This window comes from Triturus cristatus, chromosome 12 (genome assembly GCF_964204655.1).
Source record: "Triturus cristatus chromosome 12, aTriCri1.1, whole genome shotgun sequence".
NCBI classification, from domain to species: domain Eukaryota; kingdom Metazoa; phylum Chordata; class Amphibia; order Caudata; family Salamandridae; genus Triturus; species Triturus cristatus.
Window position 1 is genome coordinate 521,091,433 of NC_140595.1, and position 27,923 is coordinate 521,119,355.

The following is a 27,923-nucleotide window of genomic DNA, read 5'->3' on the forward strand; positions in this document are numbered from 1 at the left end:
CCCACCCATCGTTATCCTGTAGTATCTCCCCAATTAATGTCAGCCCCTTGCATAGTAAGACCCTACCTAGCCAGCCTGGTGATAATCCACTACCTATTAGTACTTTGGAGTCCTTTGAACAATTGCTAAAATCTTTCTTATTACCGATATATGAGAGATTTAAGCAACTTTTGGCTTCTATTGGGAAACTGGAAAGTATTGTGCTTGCCAACACGACCCTTTTGGAAAAAACTCTAGTGACCTTGCCAAATCCGAGTACTACTTCATCCTCTGGCTTGGCTGTTAAAGCAAAGACCGTTTTAAATGGCACTAATCTTTCTACCATGGTTAGCAAACCTTCCAATCTCCCCGTACATATAAACCCTGTTACCACATCTGTTTCGGACCTCGCTGGGGAAGCTGCCCATACCCCAACTGGAGCCGGTAGGACGAACCAGTTGGCTATAAATGTTCCTAATAATGAGGTCAATAATATTGTAGGGCAAACTGATTCCCAGTGTGATGGTTTGTTTCTTAAACACCCCTGTATTAACCTTCCTCCTGAGTCACTGCCCTACACTGTTATTTTGGCTGGTGTTCCAGGAATTTCCCAGGGCAAGATAGAACTCCATAGTGAGCTCAAGAATAAGGTGATTAATTGGCTCAATGGTAACAGGCCTCTGCCCCCCAGCCTTCGTGCTGAAATTTTGTTCGTACAAAGGTTGGCTAGGTACAAAACCCAAGAATGTAGAGGGCGACTGCATAATCATCAATTTCAGGGACCCTAGAGTCGTGAGGCATATATGCTGTAATCCAAATACTATGAGCTCTAGTGGTATACTTACCTTGGATTTGAGTTATTTCCTTCCCATTGCCCCCCGTGAAACACGCTACGACCTGCCAGTTGGATGGGAAAGGGTCAATAGAGGCCATTGTTATCCTTCTAGATTGGATTTCCATCTCCCATTGTTTAATCACTTTGGCCCGTTGAACAGCATGGAAGGGGTAGACTGACTGACTAACAACAACATCAATCATGGCTGTGTGAGTGGAATTGAAAATGGCCTCGGTAGTTTTGTCTGCTCGGGGAATGTAACTAGTAGCTGTTCCATGGAGGGGCCCACGGGTAATGATGGTAAGCGTTCTAACACCGTATGCACCACCCCCCCCCCTGTGCCCCTCGGTAATCAAGATCCCTCTTTGTTAGTTTTGGATAGTTCTGAAAATTTCCAGGGTATAAACCTCGTAAGCCCTCCGTCCATCCACCTTGAGTTAGTATTACATACCTGCATGCCCAGCAATGACAGACTAAAGCCTCTGCGCATAGACCCATGCTCAGGCGAATATGAGCGTTTGGCCCCTGGCAAGACTGTAATTCAGCCTGTCCCCAAGGTCTCGTCCCAGGTTCAAATATCAGTTGTTAATGACAATCCCCCCCTCCTTACTCTGGTCTCGTGGAACATTGCTGGCCTAAGGAGTAAAACTGCAATAGAGGAGTGGTCTACATGGGTAGACAATTATGACATATTGGCGTTTCAGGAAACGTGGGCAGTGGATCCGGTATATTTCCCTGGTTTCATTAATTTCCACAAAGGGGCCCTAAGCGGGACAAGGGGCCGAGCCTCGGGTGGTCTCTGTACCTGGGTTAGGCAAACCCTTAAGTGTAGTCTAACCAAATTGGCCATCGACAGTCCAGACCTTTTGATAATTTTGTTACACTTTAATGATGATCCAGATATCATGATTATAAATGTTTACAACAGGGGCCAACCAGGCGGGAGAGGTTCCAATACCTTTCTAAAATTAGATGGGTTTTTGGAAACAGTTAACCCCGATATTAATGTGATAATTGCGGGGGACGTGAACTGCTGTTTCGAACCTCTGAACACCGCCTGGGATTCGCTCACTATGGAAGTGGACGCTAATTGGAATATCCCCCCCCTTGATCTTCCACCTATCAAGAAGTGGACTGAATCTGCCATCCAGTGGATGAGTTTGTGTAGGGGGCGTGGCTTCAGGGCAGCCAACGGACGGACCAACTCCGATAAAAATGGCTGCGACACCTTTGCCGATGGGCGTCGGCGCAGCTGAATTGATTATGCCCTCGTTAAAGTGGAGTTCTGGTCTACCCTAAATGACATGGTGATTTTAGATCGCCCTGAGAGTGACCACAATACTCTAGTACTGAGCTTCTTGCTTTGTACAGTTAGCAGAAATGAACCCACCAAGCTAGCTACTGCAGACGCCCTCCTAACCAATAATTTACGGAGAGTGCGTTGGGAAAGGGTTGCCATTGATAGCGCCGTACTTACCGAAATTAGCTCGCAAGTCACAGGTGCGATGGAAGCTTTTCACTCTCTCCAAAACTATGAAGCTGTCATTGGGCAGACTACACGTATCCATGAAAATCTGTTTTTGGGTCTTAAGGCTCTCTTTTCAAAGCCGGGTAAGGCTAAGAAATCTATCCAACCCAAGCGTAACCACTGGTACAACAAAGTGTGCCGTGAATTCTATGGCAAATTAAAATCCGCAATCAAATCTAAAAACCTGGCTAATATTAGAACAGCCAGGAGTAACTATAGTAAGGCCAAAGTTCTGGCTAAACAAGATTGGGACAACGAACACTGGCATGATCTCTTGGCCTGACCGACACCCTGACAGTTATTTGTTACGCTGTCCACGCACTGTTTTTAATGTGGCATCAAGACAGCACCAGAATAAAATTGTTTGTGTTTTGATAGCCATTTTTAATAGCACTTTTTCCATTTATATTTTTGGCACTGCAAACCATCACCCTACCCTGGGTCACCCACGACTGGGACTACCATATAACCGCCATAATTACCCAAGTGGTTGGTTGTTATGGTTTAGTTCAGAGTTCCCAGATGATGAATAGCCACCTTTGTGGGTGATGGGAATTCAACCTTTTTGGGTATACCCCAGATGGTTTCACTTTATTTAATATATCAGGTCTTCACACAGAACTTTTAGACCCACAGTATTTTTTGGTATGATGTTTGTTGACTGGGGATTTATACTGTAGTTGGTCTCTAAACATATCCCTTGGACCCTCCTTACCCACACTCTCCCTCTTTGTGTAGGGTTTTTCTTGTATTTAGCTTTATGATCTCTTGGTTGCCAGTAAAGAAAATTTGACCAAGTTCTGGCACATTGTGAAGTGGGGCAACTCTGAGTTCGCAGATCCCCTCAAACCATGTCCTCCCTGAAACCTGGGTGTTGCATTTCGAGTCACAGTTCTCCGACACCAATTTGGCTGAAGAGACTATTCCCCTAACTTTTCGGGATTTGTCTATCCTCCAAAACTTTTCGTTCGATTGTAAAGAAGTCGAGATGGCTTTAAGTAAGATTCCCAGTGGAAAGGCCCCGGTATCGACTGTGTCCCGGCGGACCTTTTTAAATCGGACCATAGCAACTGGGTGCCATATATTGCTTTCTTGGCTACTGCCCTAGCTAAGGGGGCGGCTATTCCCGAATCATGGAAAGGTGCCGAGATATTGCCCATCTTTAAGAAGGGTGATCGCTCGTGCCCAAGGTAATTATCGCCGATTAGCTTAATCGACTCGATTCAAAAAATCATTGCCAGGATGATTCTGGCAAGAATCCAGTCTTGGATCGAGCAGGAGGATATCGTTTCGCCATTGCAGGCTGGGTTTAGATCATGCATTAGTACCATCGATCAGGTTTTCAGGTTTCAACTGATCGTCTGGAAAACGGTCTACCTTTGCGGCGGCACTTTATATGCCGCTTTCGTGGATCTTCGGTCAGCCTTTGATCTAGTTCCCAGGACAAAATTATGGGGGGTGTTAGGGATGCCCATTGACCTCTTGAACATCGTCATCAGGCTGCACGATGAAAACTTTGCTCAAGTACGCTGGGGGAACCAAGGGCAGGTCACTGACAAATTTAAAGTAAATAGGGGTGTCAGGCAAGGGCGCGTCCTAGCGCCAACTCTCTTTTTGTTATTCATTAATAGAGTTGTGCAGTATTTTTCATCTATTTCAACTGACGCCCCCTCCTTGGGTGGTACTAAGATCCCACTGCTCATGTTTGCCGATGACACCCTATTACTGTCACAGACACAGATGGGGCTACAGGGGGCCCTGAATGAATTCGACAAATTTTGCCTTGACCACGATCTGCAAGTAAACGTTTCCAAAACCAAGTATATGGTTTTCAATAAAGGAAGAAGCTTGGCAGGTCATGTCACAATGAACAACGAAATACTTGAACGCACGAACATCATGACCTATCTGGGGGTTGCTCTTGAGAACAAACTGAGCTGGAAGCCGCAAATTGACATTCTATCTCTTAAATTTGCCCAGCTTTCCGGGTGTTTGGTAAAAGAACAGAAACAGTCCCAGATAAAAAGGATAGGTCCAGCAATTAAGATTTACAACTCCAGGATCAGTTCCGCGATTATTTATGGTGCAGAACTCTGAGGCTTTGCGGATCTATCCCCCTTGGTCAAGGCGCAAAATAAATTTCTGAGGAACCTCACGGGCCTCCCCAGTTCAAGCCCAGTGAAACCACTTTTACTGGATCTAGAGGGTCTCGCTCTTTCGAAGAAATCGCCCAGTTTAAACCTTTGGCCTTCTGGAGAAGATTATGGACCACCCTGGAATTAGCTCCATATGCTAAGGCATTTTTGGATGTTCGTTCCATTTTGGGTTCTGGCAATATAGTTTGGTTTAAGCAAGTTAGTTTGCTACTGGAATCCATGGGATTGGGAAATTTATGGTCCGACCCCGTTAATAACCCCTTTCCACCCAAACAATTATTCAAAGGTCTCTACTGGTCCCAGGTTCACCAGAAGCAACTAACACAAACATCAGCAGAGTCTTTGACTGGCAGGTTCCTAGAGCAAAAAAATGTCCCATTTTTAGAAGATTATTGGGACATTATTTGTAGGCCCAGTGACAGGAAACTTTATCTCCAATTTAGGGTTGGTTCCCTACCCACCACATCGTTCACCAAAAGTTGGAAGGGAGAGGTGAGTGATTCCTGTCGCTGGTGCTCCGACTGTGTTGAATCCGTTGGTCACATATTTTTTGTCTGCCCGGCCTATGCAGCCCCACGGGTAAAATGGCTCAAACCCATATGTCGAAACTTGGGCACTAGAGTGGGGCTTGAGGCGTTAAGAATATTAAGATTTGATACTAGTGATTGCACTGTAATTGCCGTGGCCAAATTTCTGGGTTGGGCCTGGATCATTAGAAATAGGACATAATAGGCACCCAGCATTGTGTTTTACTTAGTCTTCTATCTAGTTTGTATCCTTGAAATGCTTTTCTTTTTTACTGTATGGAATACACTTTTTATATTGTATTGTCTTTTATGATGAATTTAATCGATAATAAAGACTATATATGATATGATATGAATTCAATCACTGTTATGCTGGCATATCTAGAACAAATGCTATAGCTTTGTCAGATCTGTCACCAAATGGAGTTCAATTAATGCCACTGCATTGTATACATACAGGTGTTTGAATAAAGAGAAGCCTAATTTATCTTCCCATCACATGAGTTATCATTTATAATTTGAAAGAAATTGAATAGTGCAAAAATGTCTCCGTCTCTAGTAGAATTTACCCAGTGTTTATCTTTGACATTAATGCTGCAATTATATATAGGAGCTGTTCCAGCCCTATTACCATTTCTAACCCTAATAATACTGAATACTTTAATGACAGTTTCATGTGGTAACAAAATAGGTTATTTATCATATTAAAAAATGGATAAAGATTGCTGTGTTGCACGAATTATAAACTCCAGTGAAATTTATGGAAAACATAATTGCAGTTTAATGAGAATATAATTGTCATATTGTATTGAAGTTTTAACCTAATCCCTGCTGCAACATGTTGCCCCCTGTTACTGTTTATGTATAGCAATAGACTGTTGAAACAGGAGACACAGTGAAAATGCAGTGCAGAATGACAGGGCTCGTGCTTGTTCCTTTGGGGGGGGGGGGGGGAGGGGGGGATTTGGGGACTGTCCTTACCAAATTCACTTCAGTGTGCCTCATTGTTTATTTCTGTGTTCCAGATCCTCTCCAATGCTGTGATTTTTCTCTGTGGAAACCTGGTGGGTGCATTTCACAAGCACCAGATGCTGGATGCCTCCAGAGATTTGTACAGATATACTTTGAGGTGCATCCGGATGCGCATGAAACTAGAGGATCAGAAGAGGCAGCAGGTAGCTATCCGATTGTAATGGTGAATTTGCATTGCTTCTAAAGATACTTCAACCCATTTCCCATAATTTTGATTCACCCTTCTAAAGTTGATCTGGTAATAACAGAACTAGAGTTGCACAATTTAGCGAAAGACTGAAAAGATATCGGTATCCAACTTTGTCAATTAATATTGATCAAGAGAAACGTTTCACTCCCTGACCCAATTAACTGATTGAAAGGTTCTAGATGTATTCCGTGTGGCGGGGCAGGGGGTGTATTAGGGGTCGGCAGAAGGTGTGGGCTGGTTCCTCGTGCAACAGGTGAGGGACAGTGAGTGCTGGTAAAACCTGATCCAGTATCAACACACCCTTTTTCAGTGATTTTTACAGGAAGGCACAACTAAATATCATAGAAATACAAGAACACATAGCATATCCTCACTCACAATAGCTCATTACATTGGCCTTGATTCCATTTTCATCCTATTTTGTATAGGTTAGTGCACAAGAAGACATGATCCTTAGTACATAGATTATATGGTTAAATAGAAATCAGCAATGTAGCCGTTTAGGTATTCGGAGAAAAAGTTGGCACTGAGGTAAGCATAATTTAACGTCTTTGGATAGGACACTGAATAAAAGGATTTCAAATTGGATTTGAGGTTTGAGGTATTTGTCTAAATAGCGAAGACGTAGGTGGCCTTCATTCTTTACAGAATGTGAAGGAGTTGACTGTCAGGTGTCTGTTTAAAGTTATGGAATTGGTTGTTCTTAGACTCTGGGAGGTATTCTAAAAAATTAAAAAAACAAAGTTGTGCCAGTGTTGAGAAACTGAAAGACACATCATTGATGGATGGAATGCTGAACATTATTTCCTCCTCAGCCAGGATAGCTTGATTCCAGTGGCACAGTGAGCCCGGGACCTACGCCTGGGCATACCAGCGCACTTAGGGCAAGAAAGCAAAAGACACACAACTGATGGACGGAATGCTGAACCTTATTTCCTAATCAGCCAGGATAGCTTGATTCCAGTGGCACAGTGAGCCCGTGACCCAAACTGTTACACTTAGTGCATGAGGCTTCCATGAACTTTCAGCTTTAAGAATGTTCAAAGATGCTAAGCACTTTCTGTTCACATTCATGAGCACCTGTAATCATAGTTTCTATTTTTGTATTATGAAAGTGAAAAACTAGATACCAATAAATAACATACTTAAAATCAAAAGGTACAGAACCACAATAGATAATTCTTAAGTAGTTTCATCCAGCCCATAAATGTGGGAGTTGCTAAAATATTAATAAACCAAAAATATTGATGTCAACACAATTTATCCAGAATTCAAATTCAACCAGTTGTCTAACTGTCCCTATAGCTCTTGACCTCTTTTATGACTTGCTTTCTTTAATCTGTAAAGAGAATTTTCTATATAATAGCAAGCCACATATCTTGGCCCCCATTGCCGGGCTGAGGGTGGGCTAAGCCAAACAGTAGCAAAATAAAGCCTAGCAAGTACAATCGCTAGAAAGAATGGCCTAAGATTTCTCTTGATATAATGAATTGAATGGAGACCTTAATTTGTGTTTGTAATATTTTGTTTGAAATGCTAAATATACATTTCCAATATTCTTGAAAACAATGGCATTCGGCAAATAATCATATGCAAAATATCTGCTCCATCCTGCTGACATTCAGAGCTGTCACCTCTACACCTTTTAAATAAACTTTAAGGTGTATAATATAAGCAAAACATTTTTTTTCATTGTTCTATCTTAAGGATAGCTGATAACAATAGGTTATTATTCTCCTAAGCGTATTGATTATTGCTGAACATACAATTATTTTATTATTCAGCTTAACCCTCCAGCAATGTCTTTGAAAATTTAGATCATCTATGCAACTTTCTGAAAAGATCTAGTAATAATCCAAAGGCTTTTGATTTGTATTTTCTTTGAAGATTGAATCGAGTAGTTGGTTGTGCATAAACTGATTTTAATCTACTCTCACCTTTGAAAGATATCCCCAATCTGTACTATTTGAAGAACACATTTGGATAAATGAAATATTTCTTGAATTTTAATAAAGGTGTAACATAGAACCGTTAACAAAAAGTCTGTATGCATAGCCTCATTACTGGGTTTTCCCAACCCCTGCAGCGTCGATTGTGGCTGCTATGCAGGAGAGCCGACTTCCATAAAGGGTATATTTGTTAAGTTGAGTAAAATTGAACATATTTTCGAGACCCTAATCGCTTAGTGTACTGTCCTAAAATGCACTTTTTTTGCAATAGCTCAGCTTTATGAATCAGATAAGAAATCTTTCGCCTTCATCTTCTACACTTAGCTTATATATAGGTGAAAGCCAGCATTCCTTTGATTGTATAAAAGTAGCTATTTATTAGAAAATGCGTGTGCTTCAGCATTGCGGGGAAATAGAATTTAAAATTAGGAAAATACCGACAACTTCACTGTAAAAGAAGTCTAAGAAACTTCAGAGCCCTTGTTCGTCACCTGTAACCCCAAACAAAACTGCTAATAGATTAATCGTTTTCAAGGGAACAAGTATTTTGTTAAACATAGGAGTCTAACCCTGTGTATATAAAAGAACTTTGGTGAAATAGACATTTTAACAATATTACATTGTCTAATAAGAGTAATCTGAATGTAGTCCCAGTTGTTTAAATCATTTTTTGCTTTTTTGTATTAAAGGGTCATTGTTAAGTGGTATTAGATCATTAGTTTTAGCTGACAAAGTAATTCTTAATTAGATAGCAGATTTAATTCTTTGTTGATCTTACACATTCGAGCAAGCACTTACAATTTGTATGTTATGTTAATTTAGATTATATCCAGCTATTTGACAATAAATCGCTGCTGCACAATCAATAGCCTTCATAGGTGTATCAGCTCCTGGTGATAACTTAGCAATATTGTCTGGTAAGCTAGCAACTTTAATAAGTGACTTCTACATTCATTATTGTCTCTGAAAATGAACGTTTTCGCAGAAAGGGTTTGAGATATAATGCAAATAAAGGTAAAGAACAAGGACATCCCTGGCGAGTTTCCCAACAGATTTGAATATTGTCAGAGGCTCTCTCCATCGTTAAAATCTTATCTTTTGGTTACTGATATATATTGATTTTATAAATCCAATGCCAAATAGCATCCCCTTCGTGACCATCCACAGATATTGCCACGAGACCTTGTCAAATGCTTTTTCTGCGTCTAGCAGAATCATTGGTAAGAGATTCCCCTGCTCTGAAACAATATTAAATAGTGAATAGCCCAATTGATATGAACTACAGTATCCCGACCCAGTACAAGTCCATGTTTCCAGAGACCCCACTTGGCAATAACTTAACTTATCAAAGTGGCCATAATTTTAGAATAGGCTGTAATATTGCTATTAATCAATGAAATAGGACTGTATGACAGGATATGTCTAGGGTTTGGTTTTTTCAAATAATACAGTATTTAACTGTATCTGTTATCCTGATATGGTCTTTGTGTGCTGAATCTCTAAAACAGGGATAACATCAATGGAGTCATGGAAGAAAAAGATATGGAAATTTTAAATGATATTCTGTCCTCAACAACCGACTGACCAGACTCGCAATCAAGTTTAGCAGTTTCTATTTCGTGCCCAGTGATGGGTGAAGATAAAGGGTCTCAATCATTTTCTTTCAATGATTCAAGACGGATTCAATTTGTGAGTGGATAGCTTCATTTAGAGCATAACAATCTTCTCAACGCAGCCACTGATTAATTGTCATAAAACACCTTTGGAATGCTCACAGACCTTGAATCGTACCTCCTTTTTAATCAGGTCTGTGAGAGTTTTTTTGTTTGTTTAGAGTTTTATATAGCACGAACGAGACCCGAAGGTATCAGAGTGCTTTAAATGAACACAAATTGTGTTACAGATGGACACATTCATTTTTGTTAGGCATGGGGAGACTCAGTGATTTGCCCAGAATCAAAGAATGTTGAGCATCTCTGCCAAGACTCAAACCCAGTTCCCCAGCTCCGAAGTCGACCGCTCTAGCCGTTAGGCCAGGCTCTTAACTGAGCTACAAGGACCTTACCCACTGCTTCTCTACCATCATACATTTTCAACCGATTAGCCATGACGTTTCTAGCAGGCATGTCAGGATAGATTTGCAAGCGTCAGCTCTGGAAGCAATGAGCTGCTCTTGCAGAGTACTTTCTTGTGGGATGCTACCTATGTTCCCTTTCAGTTGCATGCCTGTGCGGCTGCTCAGCTTCACCTTTACTTCCACACACTTCATCATAAGGGAGCATGCATGCTCCTAAAATACATTAGGGCCTTTGTGAAATACAAATGAAAGGCATGCACTGCCTGTGTGTTGCATCCTAGCCAAGGTTCTGCCTAAAAGGAGCCTCTTCTCCTCACTGCACCACTGCCACATCTGACTTGTGAAGGATGGGAGGGGTCGACAGGCGAGGCCTCAACAATAGTGTTAAATAGAGGGATGGAATAAGAGTAATAGAGCGGCCTGCCCCTTTCTTCAGCTTCACAGAATTTGATCAGTGTGGAAAGGCCTCTGAGCAAGCTCCATTGTTTGGAAGGTAACTTAAGAGGAGTTCATCACAAAGGGTGTCTTGCTCAATGGCAGCTTTAGAAACTTGTTTTCAGGTTTGAGATGCTAACAAACAAGAACAACAACACTTGCAGGGATGATAGCCTGAACCAAAGCATGGAGTATTTCACCAGTACCCCCAGCTCTGCATTATGGAACGTATTATTAGGGAGGTAATATTGCACCCAGTAAATGCAGTACCCGGTGAAATCTGCATCCCATGAAGAATTTCTTCCTAAAATATCAGGCAGCATGTAATGAAGCTCTGTAAAGCTGGTTATGAAATCTCTCAAATTTTAAATCCTACGGCATTGCTCATGTAAAGCACCAAAATTATTTTCATGTGGGGTGTTGAGGCTAAATGATTAGAACCCGGAATATGGAACTCCAGGTTGAAGGAACAGTCCAACATATCCCAAGTGTCATCCTGAAAACTCTTGAGCGTGTCTCTTCGTGTCACTGCTCATTGGATAGATGTGCTGTAGCACTTACAGACCACCAAACTGCATATGAACAATGGCAGATTCTTTACAATTTATTTAGCAAGAGTATATTATTTACTGTCACTCATTTTAAGTGCTAATACCATTCATTTTAAGGAGTGGGGAAACGATGGCCATTTCCGACAGGCTGATAATAATATTTATATTTTTCAGCTTTTAAGTTGTAGTTATTTGAAGGAAATGTAGCACTACAGTGTTCATCTACACATAGATTACACATTTTTAACTAAGGGAACTGTTTTATTCAGAGAGACTTGAAATGTCCCTGTTCATTCACCAATTACTGAAACTCATCTTCCACAAGGCAATGTTTCCTTATGGTATGTTATGTAAAGTAATGTTATGTTATGAGAGCTATGTTTATCACTGTACTGCCAAAAGTATAGGCTGAAAGTGTGGGTGAAGCATAAACATTAATGTAAAGGGTTAGCCCAAGTTTACAACTTTTTGCTGTGTTGATCTCTAGGGACTTCACGTAAGGCATGGTGCTCAAACTCCTTTAATCCATCACCAGTATGAGTCCCAGCGCAAAAGTGCCTAGAATTCAGTTCACAGTGTGGGCTATATAAAATACGCAATGTAATGTTTTCTGTGTTTTCTCATATTTTCAGCACGTATTATAGTTCTGTGACTCCTAGCAAGCCATATTGGGAAATTGATCTTTTTTGAAACCTACCTAGAGCTGGATCTGTTTGGCAACCTTCCTAGAGCTATGTAAAAAATAAATGTTGATTGGATAGGAAGCTTTGAAACTATTTGGGGAAAAATGTCCTTGTTTTGGCAAACATGTTGCAAAAAGTACCTTTCATTTGTCACATTTTGCATTTTTTTAAAAAGGCCTAGGAGGACCACTCCTATCCTGCTTTCAGCCCTACAGCTAGCTTACCAAGAAGGAGTTTTGCACAAGGCCAAAGGAAATGAGAAAATAGAGGTTTTGTAGCTGCACACGGATAAAATAACTTAGAGGGAACATTGGTTGTTGTTAAGATTTGCCGGCTTATGAATTAATTCTAACTTCTCTAGAAGTTTATATGTTTTCTGGATTTGAATTTGTGATAGTCTTTTCTTCCTTGCTGTATCACTTAATGTAGTCCCATGGATTCCAGTTTTAACAGCGTCCCATGCATGAGCGGAGTATGGTTTCATAGAACTTTCGGATAGCGTTTTATTGATGAAAATAACAATTATTCTTTATCAATAAAAAATAAATCTATTTGAGCATATTTCTTGTGTGGGTGGGAATCAATTGTATCCAGTGGTTCATTGGCCCTCCGGGACGTACTTGAACCATTACCCTTCTATCCTTTGAATCAGTTGCTTTACTTAGCACATGAAACAAATTAGGACGGGCCAATACTGCAAACCTGCAGATAGAAAAATGTTGGGTTGTACATACCAAAGACCTATGTTCCATCTGTTCCAACAGTTTTCTATTATTAAAGAATATGTGGGTTTACTTAATACAAATCATACCTGCCTTGATAGGTTTTAGTTTTGCAGCCATTGATTTTCATTTTACTGCTCTGATATTAGCCTTTAATGTTCCATATTAAAATTCGTAATTCTGCCTTAGTTATCGTATGTTAAATCCTGAGTGTATTTGCAATTGACTAGGTTTTGTGACAGTGATTCTTTCATTTTGTTTGTATTTTTATAGACAGCACCTTCCACCAGACCCCAGCCTGCCCTCACATTACGTCCACCCAACCCGGATCCATGCATCCCAACCCTCATGTTCTTGTTCCTCTTGACAGAAATAACCCATCTGTTAGACCTAGCATCCTTGGCGTGGTTCCCCCTAACTTTTTGCATTCAGACCTCTTATTTTTGTTGGCCTTAGGACTCGACGCACTTTACCACTGCTAACCAATGCTAAAGTGTTTGTGCTCTCTCTTTAAAACATGTTTGATTGTTATTTTGGTATTGTCGGTTTCCTTTTATTGTTTTGATGATGGCAGTCGATAGCGGCCACACTTCCAGGCTTGACAACCCTGCTATTTTGGTCATTTCACTGATGTGTCCATTGCTGGTTAATTATTTTTAATGTACAGCCCTTTCATAAAAAATTGAATTTAAAAAACATTTTGAGAAAAAAATACTTGTTAGATTGACTTATACCCAATTGACATATTTAATTTACTTGTAAGTCCCGAGTAAAGTGGGACCTTGCCTGTTCCCAGGGCCTGTAAATTAAATTCTCCGGGTGGGCTTGCACACTGATTGTGCCACCCACTTAAGTAGTCCCTTAAACATGCCTCAGGCCTGCCATTGCTGTCCTGTGTATGTGCAGTTTTAAACTGCCATTTCAACCTGGCAAAATCAACTTTTTTCCAGGCCCAAACCTTCCTTTTTAATACATATAAATCACCCCTAGGGTAGGCCCCAGACAGCCACGAGGGCAGGGTCAATGTATTTTAAAATTAGTACATGTACTTTTAAGTTTAACATGCCCGGGTAGTGAAAACCTCTTACATTTGTTTTCCAATACTGCAAAACCCACCTCTCCTATGGGATGACATTGGAGTTACCTTGTTATATGTTTAAGTGTAATTTCCAAATGGGACCAGGTAATCGTTTCATGTTTGGTGTCTCTGGAATTGTAAATTCACATCCTAACTTATGGTGGGGTTGGAGTTTAAATTACAATTTTGAAAATGCCGCTTTTAGAAAGTTGGTATTTTCTTTCCATAGCCGTTTGGTGCCTGCGCCTGACTCTGGGTCACATGAGTCGGTGTGGGTGACAGTTGGGCTTTATGTATTCCTCCTAGACAGCCACACACAATGGGAAGAATAGTGCTGCGTGGGCTGTTACAAGCAGGATGGGAGGGAGGAGTTGGGCCCAGCCCCACTTACACTTGAAAAGGGCTGCATCCCCATTGTATTTAGTCTGGAGCCAGGGCCAGGAAGGCAGGGCACCTGTGCACATACGCCTCTAGAAGCTTCTCCCCACTAAAAGACACAACTGGGCATTAATACTGGACCCCAGTCACCAACTCTTCAGCACACGTCTGGGCCTGTGGATACTCTGCCAGGAAGAAGAACTGCTGTGCTGCTGAAAGGACTGCCATTCTGCTTGACTGCTGGTCTGAAGGAAATGCTGCCCTCCTGTGCTGACCAGTTGCCCTCCTAACCTGGGTGAGAAGGAACTGGACCTGCATCTCTTGAACCTAGAACTCAGAGGGACTCCAAGGGCTAGTGAGCTGGCCTCCTGATATGAAGCTTCAAGGACACAAGAGGTTTCTTACAACCTTTCATCTGCACATGGACTCTATCCGCGGGTCCACCCTGCCAAGGGGTGCCACTCCAGTCCTGGACCCTTGGACGTGGGTTAAGGTGCTCTGCTGGCCTCTGTGGATTCAGCAGAATCAAGCATTTCCTCTGCTGCGTGGCACAATCCCAAGCAGAACCGATGCTTCTTCACTGCTGCATGGAGACCAGTTGCAAAGACCAGCACACCTACAGAACCGCCCTGTATGATGCATCCTTGGCAAGGGCCTCGCACCTCTCATCACAGACAGCCGGAAGGACGTTGCTGAAAGCCCCTTGAAATCGATGCATCACCACGACTGTGCACAGCATCCTCGACTCTGGGCTTCCCATTGCAAGCCCCATCGACGGGATCCTCCATGATGACGCAGGCCCTTGCATCGCAGCCTCGCTGTATCATGGAACTGATGCATTGCCTTGGCTGTGTAATGTATCTTTGATCGGTATCCTCGCAACACTCCACAAACCAGGATTTAAGGTACTCTGTTCTGCAGACCCAACTGGGTCCCTGTAGCCGGCCAGTTCTCCATTGCGGTCGGGTAGAACTTGTGACTTGGTCTCATTCTGGCGCGACCAGATATCCAAAGTAGCCACTTTTTGCTTTTTAGCACTATTTTCACTAAAATCTTTAAAATGACAAATCTCCGGTTCTACTGATTGTATTTTTGTTGTTTTGGCCTTTTATTTTCTAAAGAAAGTTCTATTTTTATAACTTGGTGTATGATTTTTTTTGTACTGTTGTCACTTTGTTACTTTTTAGAGAGTGTTGCACAAACACCTTACACATTGCCTCTAAGTTAAACCTGATTGGTCTATGTCAAGGTACCAGAGGGTTGAGCACAGGTTAATTTAGGGCGGGCTTCTGCCGAGGAATGTGGTTGCTGCTTGGCCAGGGCTCACACCCCAGTCAACCAACAAACCAGTTTCTCACACCGTCCCTGATCAGTGTGCCAAGCTGACCTTCTACCCCCTACCAACCCAACAACACTATTAATGTATGACATCTGTTTGATAATCAAACTTAAATATTAGACATGCCTCGGGGTTTGAAGATTCTTTAGAAATGATTTTTTGAAGTGGAGAAATACATTTGTGAGTCTCTGACAACCTTGAGTCTGTCAGGTTCCTTTCTGTGCTGTATGGATATCTGCATTGCTATGCCCCAAGGGACCCACCTAACAGTAGCAGAGGGGCGAAAGTTACAGGCTAAAAGACGAGGCAGAGTTGGAGCCACAGGGTACTCGTCCTAAACTCTAGGAACTCTGATCTGGATAAGCCTAAGGGTCTCCTTCGAAGTTAAAGCACAAGTGGTTGATGAGGGCAGGCTGAACAGATGACTACTCATGATATATTCACTCAACACTAGCCAGTTCTCATTTTTTGCTTCCCTGTCCCTGGTGTTGTCAAGACTTGTGATGTTCTTACCGGCTCTGGCGTGTTGGAGAGATTCTCGACATTGGTTCTTGAGGGTTCTTATCTGTCCGAGGTAAGGGTGACCCCTTCTGGTAGCCACGGTGCCGCTGACTATGAAACAGCCAAAGCAGACAGTGCCCTCCAAAAGGAGTTCCAAGAGGAAACAAAACCCGTCGTTAAAACCTCTGGTGGAAGTGGGAACTCCAAGAGTTAAGAGGAAGGAAAGAAACCTCCAGAAGGAGAAAGGACAGGAATCCGAACCGTAATTGAAGGCTAAATCAGGAACAAGGTAGGCCAACAGGAATCACAGATACACCAGACAGGAGCACAGGATGCCAACAGGAGCGAGGACACACCGCCAGGAGCGAAGAGTGTTGCAATGCAAGGAAATGAAGGATCCAGCCCTTTAAATACCCATGAACAGGAATTGACCAAACAGGAAGTGACCAAACAGGAAGTAAGTGACCACCATCTTGGATAAGGAAAAGGATAGTGGACAGAATAGGAAGATCTTGAATTGGTTGAGCAGATACTTCCCAAGGTCTTCTGGGAAGAAGACTATGGAATTATGGGAAGGCAAGATGGCCCCATGAAGAAAGAAATATATATCCAGTGAAAGGAAGGTAAGAATATAGTGCCCTAACATGTGAAAATAAGAAGCCGCAGCTCCAAAACCGGAGATGCGGCATTCCCGTCATGCAAATTGTGAGATAACGGGCCGCCGCGTAGGTAGGCGGCGTGCCCGACACAAAAAGACAGCAGGCGCCGAGGGATGCACCTGCAATGCCAAAACAGCAACAGTGGGCAGCTGTGCAGCACCGCGACGCGCCTGAAGAAAAGAGACGCTGCAGGCTGTATCGCAGCCCGGTAGGAGGAAGTGGTCTGTGGTGCAACAGATGTTGGCATCATGGCCTCATCCACCCTTAATATTAGGTGGCGACTTCAATAGTATATTATATGCACACGTGGACCGCTCACCCTCCTACCAAATGCCCTGCCATTCACTACTGCAAAGTCCCTACAAGAATGGCTACACACTGGGATCTCACTGAAATGTGGCACCACTGATATCCCCAGGCCTGAAACAGTCTTACTATTCAACACTCCATGAGGTACACATCTGACTAGATCGGTCTGTTGCTCATACCAGCCTCATGCCTGACATACATATTATAGAGCACCTGAGCCACACCATATCAGACCAGAACCCACTAATACTCCATTTAGCCTGTGCACATGTCACTCCACCTATCACCACATGGAGATTCCTAAGCACCGCCTTAGAAGATGCGGTGTTTCAAGACTTATTAGAGGAATTTATTGACCCCTACTTCAATGGAAATGCAGATAAGACTCTCCCTCAGTCCATTATGTGGGAGGCATTTAAGGTCAGTCTACGAGGTCACTGTATACAGACCTCTGTGGGACTAAAGAAACAACTACTCAACCCATCTTTCTAGATAGCTGCATACGAGACTTGGAATGCTAATCAGTCAGACATCTGAGCACCTGCCTACCTTCAAGCCACTAGAGTGGAACAGGCCACTTGGGAAGGTACCAGGAGTGAATGGCCTGCCACTTGAATTTTACTCGGGACATAGGGAAGGTCTTTGACTTCCTTAGTTGGAGATTCTTACATAAGTTCATGGCCCTCTTTGGTCCGCGGCACCTTCCTTAAGTATATTTAATTATTCTATGCTATCTCCTCGGCCCGGCCCTGAATGATATCAGAGTCCTATTACGGCCATAGAGGTACCCGACGCGGCTGCTCTGTCTCCCCTCTCCTGTTCACCCTGGCGTTGGAGCCCTTTGTAATTCAATCCTGATTGATCAGCAGGAACTGGGGAATCCCCATTGACATGGGTGCAGACTCGATTTCTCTGTATGTAGAGGACCTTTTGCTTTACCTCAGAAACTTGGGCACTAATGTAGCAGAGATCTTCGAAGAGTTTAGTGCATTTGGCTGCATTTCTGGGTTGTAGGTAAACTGGGATATGACCACCATCTTCCCGAAGCAACCTCGAACTGTGCCTGAGTGGGGATCCACAGGGATTCACACTACAATTAGTTATTTGGGGATATGGGTCCCCTAAGCTGAAACGGATGTGATTGACAGGAATATCAGGCACATTGTGCAATCCTCCTCGCCCAGGTAGCCTTTTGGCGCATCCTCCTATTGTCGATGACTGGGAGTATAGCAGTGGCAAAAATGGTAATGTCACCTCAATGGTTTTATTACTATTACAACCTACCTTAGGCGCTGCCTAGGTCACATTTTTAAGAGATGGATGTGACACTACATGGGAACCGCCCTAGGGTTGCTGTGGCCACCCTCAGATGGTGAATTGATCAGGGAGGACGTGGGGTCCCTGGCTTCGAGCTCTACTACTTTGCAGCGCAAACACAATAGCTCTCGCAATGGCTAGCCGTCTTCTTTTTAACTGAGCTTGGCACTTCACAGAGACCTAATGCAATAGACTGAATGGCACAGTGGGTACTATGCCCTAAAAGACCACAAAACTATCAACCCCTACTATCCACGGTGGCACAACAATGCAATTGATCAAACCTCAATCGGTCCTGAGCCACTACACCATATGCCCCAGATATACCTCTAGTACTCTTTATTTACACTCCCACCTCCTCACAATAAATCACTGGCAGTCCACTGGGCGCACGCTGGCCTCACCACGGTAGGGTAGCTTTTCGAGAATGGGACGATATCTGCTTTTGAATCATTGCAGACCAGCTCAAACACCTTCCACTCACACAGACAGCTTCTGGCGCAGATGAGGAATTTGTGTCATATTACCAATGAGGCACCACCTACACATAGCTATATCAGGATTAGACTGCAAACTAATTATGTGGCTCTATAAATAACTGTAATCACTCTTCACCCCCCTTGGATAAGCTCAAACTTCACTGGGAAATAAACTTGGAACACGCATTCACTGACAAGATATGAGACAAACTACTCCAATATCCATGTGAGGTTTCCCACAATGCCGGACCGCAACAAATTCATGATTATCAGCTTCATGGAGCATATCTATCCTGCCACATGCTCAGTTAAATGTATTCAACTTCCACAGGTAACTGTCCCTGCTATCACATACATCAGGTGGATTTCTACCACATGATGTCTAGTATTAATTTTGGCAACCGGTTCAAGCGACATACAATGTACCACTGGTAGGACCTATTACACTACCCGGACGCTTGCCTTTTGCGCCCCACTCCCTGCCCAGAAAGATGCAAGGCAGCCTCGAAATTCGCTGATCCTAGCAAAGCCTACCATTGCTATGAATTGGAAGTCCTCCTTAGGCCCTCCTATACAGCGGTTCATGACCTGGGAAAGCACAGCCGTACATAGAGAGGAAGCAAGAAGCCTTTGTAAATACCTGATAGCGTGGGAATGGGATGAATTATGAGCAAACATAACAGAAGGCAGGGATAAGTACTTTAGTCGCCCATAAAAACTAATGTGAATATCTTAGGGTACAACCCCTTCCCACACATACAGCTCCCTAAAGACTGACAGCTGCACACCACTGCTTTCACATCCCCTGCTCCATAAATGATAGACATTTGGGCAGCTCCCCTCCCTTATTTCAGTCCCTTGGATCTCAGTGTCTATGTACACTCCTTTTTGAGGAAAATCGCTGGCACCGCATAGGTGGTGATGGACCTGCATATTTGCATCTCCCTCACACTGACCCGCTATAAATATTGACTTTTGGGGAACTATTACTGTCACTTTAGTTATTTATTATTTTAACCCACAATACGTAGCTGACTCATGTAAGTAAACGCATGTTCTTCCATCTCAGTTGACCCTTACGCACAGCAAATGGCTTAGGACTAAGGCGGCTAAGCTCTACTATGTTGATCGAATTAAAGCCTCCCACTGTCTTGCTATGCAAATTTTGACTTAACAATATCCCACCATGGGATTGGTTGTTATGTATCTTCTATAGATAGAACTGTGAGAAAGAATACAACATTTGTAAGATTTTCTCATGTTTGTAATACAATTTAAAAAAAAAAAATTTAAATCCTGAGTCTGGGTAATCCTTGAGTAGGGGAAATGCATGCATCTTCATGCCCTGAAAAGGTTTGATCATCTGATAAAGTCATCTAATTTTCTCCACATTTGTGTGGCAAAAATCAGCGGTCACTAAAAACAAGTGTTCATCGGTCTTAACTTTTGCTTCCAGTCTAGCTCTTTCAAAGAAGTTATGCTGGAGTAAAAAGTTACAACAGAAAAGGAATATTGTTCAAGGAGGCACCTTTCATTGAGGTTCAAAAGAAATGTTCCACGGGCAGTCAAGTGAAAGTGGCAAGCCTCTTGATTCTGTCAATCCCAGTCACTTAGTTCTGGAAATACATTTTTAAACAAGACTTGGGGTCTGAGCCCTCTACTCCTTCCCCAGTGCCCAATACCCTGAGATTATTTTGGCATTGTTAATGTTTGAACTCTTTGCGCTTCCATTTTCTTTTGGACAATTGATTTTCATGCCGTGCATCTTACTTGATTTTCCTTGCTAAGACAGATTCTGCCTCTAAGGTGTGCTCAACTTCTTTCATCCTAATTGCAATGTTTGTACACCTCTTGGATTTCTTCTGAATGCCACCTTGAATTTTCCTGGTGAGGCATGGCTCAGCTGGCTGCCCTTACAGGTCTCTTCTCAGTGAGCCATGATGAGTTAGTACATTGTGCTAAGAGAAGGCGCAGCTCCTCCTTTTGTCCGCCCCTCCTGAGAGATGAGGGTCTAGGTCTGGTCATTTTCACAAGGTGTTGTGGAATTATCCTATTTAGTGACGTTAGATTCTCTATTACAAATTAAAGAGCCAGAGCCCTCTCTTGCTGTGTCTTTGGGTGGGCTGTGGGCATTTGAGGGTTCGGATTAAGTGCCAAGCTAGGTGAACATCCACCAACTTGCAACTTTGTGGTATTCAGAAACATTTTATGGCACATTCAAACTAGGATGTGTAAATTGCATATTTTTGTGAACTTCAGGAAAACTTACTGGAATGACACAAAATGTCATGAAATGTAATTTGCCAGTGTCTGAAGTCAACATTTCACACTCGGCCAGAGGTTGAAGAACATGGAATCTATTGGGAACAACGTTCCCTTTGCTTTTTTCTATTTTACCAAAATAGTTACCCTACTTTTAGACCGGAAACAACCCATCCTGCATGGTTAAGGCAGAACCTTGGGTTGCGTCAGCTGAAAGGGAAGAAGGGTGCCTCCTCCACTCTGAATGAAGAAAAGAGACAGATAGCTAAACAAGAAACAAACATTCTATCCAGGGTGTCTGGCTGCTACCTGATAGAAATGTAAATGTGTTCAATTGGTCAGCAAATCTAAAGGGTGCCTAGGAGCCAGTACAGGCTTTCATTGCTAGAATTTGAAGCATCCTGGTGACAAACAGTTACTGTTTTGGAGAGGTACTTTAAGGCTATTACCGTTCTGGAATGCCTCCCTTAAATCAAAACATATAATGAAGGTTTGCACTAGGTACTGTCTCATTGTGTATTACAAAAAATATAACTTTGTAATCACTGCATCTTTTACATTGTTTAATCTGCAGCAGCTTATCATATACTGTCTGTAATGCACTTTTAAACTAATGATTTACATAGCCATAGTGCTTTCTGTCACAGGCTGGGAGCTCATACCACTATAAATGCATCATTGTCCCCAGTGCGTAAACCAGGATTCAAATCCGTGACCCTACAGTTACACACACATAAAGTAATCACACTAACCAACTGCCCTTTCCTATCAGAACAGTGCATTGCACACAGAATAGATTCACTTATTTTTTTTCATGTGTGCATACAATATTTTATACCCAGTTACCTGTAGGTGAAAGGTCAGCAATAGTTAAATAATATTTTGTTCTTTCTAGCTATATGCCTGACTTGCCACTGCACTCTGACCCTGCCCTTGTTGTCCTCCTCCTCGGGTTTCCATACTTTTTATGCACTTCGTCCGCTGCACACGGCAGTGCCTCTAGTGAAGAACTTGAACAGTGGCGTAAGCGGGGGTGTAATGGGGCCGGGTCCTGCCAGTGCTGAGCACTGGCAGTTCTAAAAAGCAGGTGCTGAAACGGTTCCCTATCGGGCTCTCCATTTTTGCCGTCACCCTCGGCGAAAAACCCAAATCTTAACTCTGCAATAGTGGCACCCTTCACTGCCTTTGATGTAACTTCAGAGACTCATATAGTTCTTCCACAGTCTCATCATTTCAGAACTGAAGCATTTTCAATATTTCATTCAATAAAGCCATAGTTGATGCTTATTTATCTTATGCAACTAACAACCATTGACAAAGCGTATAGTCCTGGGTTGTTGTAGGTATAATGTTACTTGCTGTATTTTATACCTGGATGCAGTAACAGAAGCAGCAACATACCAGTGAGGCGGCACGCTATGCTAAGTGTAGTATTCCACAGTCTAGTGTTTATTTGTGCCGTCACACTGCATCCGTGGGCCAGGCGTGGCCTGCGGGGTCCCCAATAAAAGGAGCCGCCCGCTCGGGGCGGGGTCTCCAATCCGACTCTGTTGGCGTGGCTCCATCTGTATGCGCTAGCTCCGCGCATTGCGGCCTATACGGCATCACCCCCAACGGCCCCGAAGGGCCGATATCACACTGGCGACGAGGGAGGGGGCTCAGAGACCCTCAGCATGCAGGCTCCGCGCGCCGGAAAGCTCCGACAACGACGCGAGCACAACCAACACCGAAAGAAGGCACGGACATCGGGACCCGGCGGCTTCAAGTGCGCGCATGTGCGCCGGCCCGTGCGGAGCGCCCAAGGCCACGTGTGCACCGCCGGATCCCCGACAAGTCTTGCGGTGAGTGTTTTTCGCTCCTACTGCCACGAGGCCAGCCAGCCTGCACAACGCTGGAGCTACAGCGGCACACAGGGCCGGACATACGCAGGGCAGCAGTACAGCGTTGTCTCACTGAACTCTACTCCACAGTGAAGGAAGAGAAAAAAAAAACGATAAGGAACAAGAAAAACAAACCCACAGCACATGGGGGACTGAATAAATCAATGCAAGGGGACAAGGCAAGGGAAGCACCAGACCCACTAATAAGTGCTGGCCCAAAGCGTAGTTCCTGTTACTACTAAGTTGGCACAGGCCCACGAGACAGGACAAAACCATCAACCGGCTGAGCAGTAGGACCCCCACACACACACACACACACACACACACACAAGACGCCACAGGGGACACAACCAGCAGTCAAGGGAGAGACCCATCCCCTACTGCGCCACGTCAAAGCAGTCACCCGCGCCCGGCACGATGGTCGACAACGCCCAGAGGGCCGCACCAGGCCAAGCAGCAGCGCCTGCTCACGCCCCATTCCAGCACGCAGCGTCGGGAGTCTTACCCCCGTTCAGCGAACTAGAAGACCCCGTGACAGCGTTGCCCAGATGGAAGATCTGGATAGAATGGCTCAACAACTATTTCATCGTGACCAGGGAAACCAATAACGCCATAAAAAGGTCTCTGCTCCTGCACTACGCAGGAGACGAAATATTCAAGCTGTTCAAGCATTTGCCCAACACGGGAGCAGCAGATGATTACGACGCAGCGGTAACCGCCCTGAATGCCCATTTTGATCCACAACTGAACCCAGACTTTGAAGGGTTCAAATTGCGCCAAGCTCGGCAGAGAGAGGGGGAGTCAATGGACGTATTTTATGCCCGACTGCGTGAGCTCGCTAGCACGTGCACAGAAGACGACCAGCCAAAGGAAATACGAGCACAACTAATACAGGGGTGTCGAGACAAGACGCTGAGAGGGCTCATCCTGCGCCAGCCAAAAATCACACTCGAGGATATGCTCGTACTGGTGAGATCACACGACTTGTCGGCGGCCAGAGCAAATGAGATGGACCAAGCGCTCACCAAAAACCCCGGAACGACCCGAAAACATCAAGGTAGAACGGGCGGATGCCCTTCGAGCCAAACCAAGAGGAGGCCCGTTCAGGAACCAGAAAACAGAGGGAACCAAACCAAAGTGTGGGTATTGTGGGCATGAACCGCATGCTGCGAAAGACTACCCCGCGCAAGGGAAGACATGCACCAACTGCGGGATACCGAACCACTTCTCCTCCGTATGCCGGAGACGCACTAGAGACCGTGAGGTCCGGAACAGACGACCCCCGACGAAGGCAGTACGGCACCTGTCGGTAACGGATGTGAGGCCGCCCGAAGATTCAAAGAGGAAAGGGAAGAAGTACCAAGAAACAAGTGAAGAGTCATCGGACGAAGATGAAGGAGAAGCATACCTAATCTCGTTCGCGCGGGAACTCAAGCTGCGCCGCAGGCCGCAACCGACGTGCGTAGTCCATGTGGCAGGAACGGAAGTACAAGCAGTCATCGATACAGGGGCCACCGTGAACGTCATGGGCCTGCAACAATATCGACGGCTAAAGCCCCGGCCCTTAGTGAAGCCATCCAAAACAAGAATCTATGCATACGAGGCCGACACACCCCTTCTGTTGAAAGGGAAGATCACAGTCCCCATCAAGGCAGATAACCTAGAGGTAACGGCAACAATACACGTCATTGACAGAGAAGCAGACACCCTTCTAAGCAGCCACACCGCAGAAGACCTGGGTCTGATCTCGTTCGCAAGGAGAATACAGACCCACCAAGTAGAAGAGCTGCTCAACCAATTCCCGGAACTATTTCAAGGGCTTGGACGCATCAAATGTAACCCAGTCAAGCTACACATTGATAAGACAGTCGCCCCAGTCGCATTGCGGCACAGGAGGGTTCCTTTCCACTTACGGCCGTTAGTGGAAAAAGAGCTGGGACCCTAGAAAGGCAAGGCGTCATTGAGAAAGTATCGGGACCAACACCCTGGGTGTCACCCATGGTCATCGCGGAGAAGCTGAAGCAGCTGGGGGCAATACGCCTCTGTATTGACATGAGGTTACCGAACAAAGCCATACGACGGGAGCCCCACATCACGCCGACTATGGACGACATCATCGCGGATGTGAATGGATCCAAGTGGTTCTCGAAAATCGACCTAAACGCAGGGTACCACCAGCTCCCACTGGCCAAGGATAGTCGATACATTACCACGTTCAGCACCCATCTAGGACTAAGGAGGTACAAGAGACTCCATTTCGGGATATCGTCAGCAGCAGAAGTATTCCAAAACACGATAAGAGAGATGCTATCCGGATTGCTTGGCGTCCTAAATGTCAGTGATGACATTCTCATCCACTCTGCGACGGCTGCCGAACATTATAGACACCTCCACAACACACTGGCACGCCTCAGAGACCATGGGGCAACCCTACATAAGGAGAATGCCAATTATTTCAGCCATCACTAGAATTCTTCGGGTACGTGTTTAACCAAGAAGGCATCCAAGTAGACCAGAGGAAGTCCCAGTCTATCAGAGACGCACCGGCACCACTGACCCCAACAGAAGTACGCAGTTTCCTAGGTATGGCAACATACTGTGGGAGATTCATCCCAGGACTAGCCACGTGGGCGGAACCACTACGAGCCCTCACAAAATCAGATGCTAAGTGGCAGTGGGGACAGAAAGAGGAAGAGGCATTCCAAAGCATAAAGGACGCCCTCCTAGGAAAAGCCACACTTGCGTACTTTGACCCCGCAAAACGGACCGAAGTACTAGTAGACGCCAGCCCTGTAGGGCTAGGCGCCGTCCTAGCCCAGTAACAAGAACCAGGACGGTGGGCAGCATTGTCATTTGCCAGCAAGTCACTCACCCCTATGGAAGCCAGGTATGCGCAGATTGAACGTGAAGCCCTAGCAATCAAATGGGCCTGCAACCATTTCCACCTGTACCTCAAGGGACAACCGTTCACGATGGTCACAGACCACCAACCACTCGTGCCACTTTTCAAGGGGACGGCGCCTTACCCTCCGCCGGGGATCGAGAGATGGGCAGTGCAGCTGCAAATCTATGAGATGGAAGTCGTATACCGGCCAGGAGCCAAAAACCCTGCCGATTTCCTGTCCAGGCACCCGGCCCCGGCGGCAACACACAAAGAAACCAAGGAGGTTGAGCAATACTTCCACTTAGTATCCACCGCGGCCTGTCCGGTAAACATGACCCTGGAAGATATCAAAGAGGCGGCTACCACCGATGAGGTGTACCAAAGAACTCTAGACGCAGTCCAGGAAGGATCGTGGACCAACTATCTGCGGCCAGCCAATTCCTGGAGTCCGGAGGAGCGAGAATACTCTGGGAAGATGTGGCACATACGACATGAACTCAGCGCCACCAGCGACGGGATCCTGCTACGAGGAGCAAGGCTAGTGATACCTCAAGCCCTGAGACACAAAGCAACACAACTTGCCCACGGAGGGCACCAAGGAATCACGAAAATGAAGGCCAGGATGCAAGAGAAAGTCTGGTTTCCCGAGCTGGAAAACATGGTGGAGGAATACGTCCGACGATGCCCGCTGTGCCAGCTGACCGGCAGTGCGGAAAGACCCGCACCAGTGATCACCGAAGTTGCCAGTACCGTCCCGTGGTCGCGAGTGAGCATGGACTTCGGGAGTTTCCCCGGGGGAAAACACACACTGGTACTAATGGATGAGTAATCGAAGCACCCCGTAGTGGAACTGGTGGCTTCAACAGCATTCACCCAAGTAGAACCCATCCTAGAGAAAGTGTTTGCTATGTTCGGATTCCCCCAGGAAATCCGCAGCGACAATGGACCTCCCTTCCAGGGAACAGAGTTTGCCATGTTCCTAAGCCAGAGAGGAGTGCACCACCGACGGATAAACCCCCAGTGGCCACAAGCCAATGGCGATGTGGAGCGCTTTATGCGCACCCTAAACAAAGTGTTCCGCATCGCAGGCGTGGAACAAATAGACCCCGAAAGACGGCTTCATGAATTCTTAAGGGAGTACCGGAGCACACCCCGCTGCACCACTCAAAGAAGCCCGTGGGCACTGATGTTCCAAGGCCCACGGAGAGACCTATTCCCTACGTGCCCAGGGTGGGCACCGCCACCTGTAGAGGTCGAGGATGTGCAAGCCAGAAGAACCCGCCGGAACCAACAAGCAAGCCTCCACCGCCGGGCTACCCCAAGAACACTTCGCACCGGAGCTACTGTACTCCTCAAGGACCGTCGCCCCGTGGGAAAATTCAGAACGAACTATGAACCCGGGCCATGGGCAGTCACCGCAAGCCGAGGGACCATGGTAACTGCCCGAAAAGGAGGTGATGAAGTGTCCAGGAATGTATCCTGGTTCAAAGAGGTGCCACCAGGACACCCGGAGAGACCCACGGAAGGGTCCACGACTGGCGCAAATACTGACGCCCCCGGAAGCACCGAGGACGCCACGGGGCCAGCGGCTAACCCACCTCCTGAAAACGGGAACCCCGCCAGTTCACGGATGCGAGGTTCTCCACAAAGGTATTGCCTAAGGCCCGATCCTCGCTCCAGCCAGCGTTTGAAGGACTTTGCCTGCTGAAGACAGCCAGATGCTGACGCCGGAAGGCACGCAAGTATCACCACCCCGGTGGTTCGAACTATTTGAACTATTGCGAGTTTGTGATTGTTTAGTTGACCCAAGTTGGATAGGGATGTAGTATTCCACAGTCTAGTGTTTATTTGTGCCGTCACACTGCATCCGCGGGCCAGGTGTGGCCTGCGGGGTCCCCAATAAAAGGAGCTGCCCGCTCGGGGGCGGGGTCTCCAATCCGACTCGTTTGGCGTGGCTCCATCTGTATGCGCCCGCTCCGCACATTGCGGCCTATACGGCATCACCCCCAACGGCCCCTGAGAGCCGATATCACACTAAGCACAGATTTTCAGTTTACGTGTTTTTAAGCCACGCCCTTAATTACACGGACCAAGCCCCTTTGAGAGACACCCCAGTTTTTTCATCCCACTTTAAGCCCTGAGCGTAACAATAGTCCCTGCAGTTAGGGGGGGG

The 27,923-nt window shown here is 45.2% G+C and overlaps 1 protein-coding gene across 4 annotated transcripts in view; it reads left to right on the top strand.

The window, feature by feature from the left end:
- The window catches only part of ADCY7 (adenylate cyclase 7), a 621,989-nt gene that overhangs the window by 414,334 nt on the left and 179,732 nt on the right, over positions 1 to 27,923 (top strand). For all 4 annotated transcript variants that reach the window (XM_085639173.1, XM_085639172.1, XM_085639171.1 and 1 more), the window contains one exon: positions 6,051 to 6,200. In XM_085639173.1, coding sequence (XP_085495299.1) covers positions 6,051 to 6,200 — 150 coding nt within the window. The remainder of the gene's footprint in view (positions 1 to 6,050; positions 6,201 to 27,923) is intronic.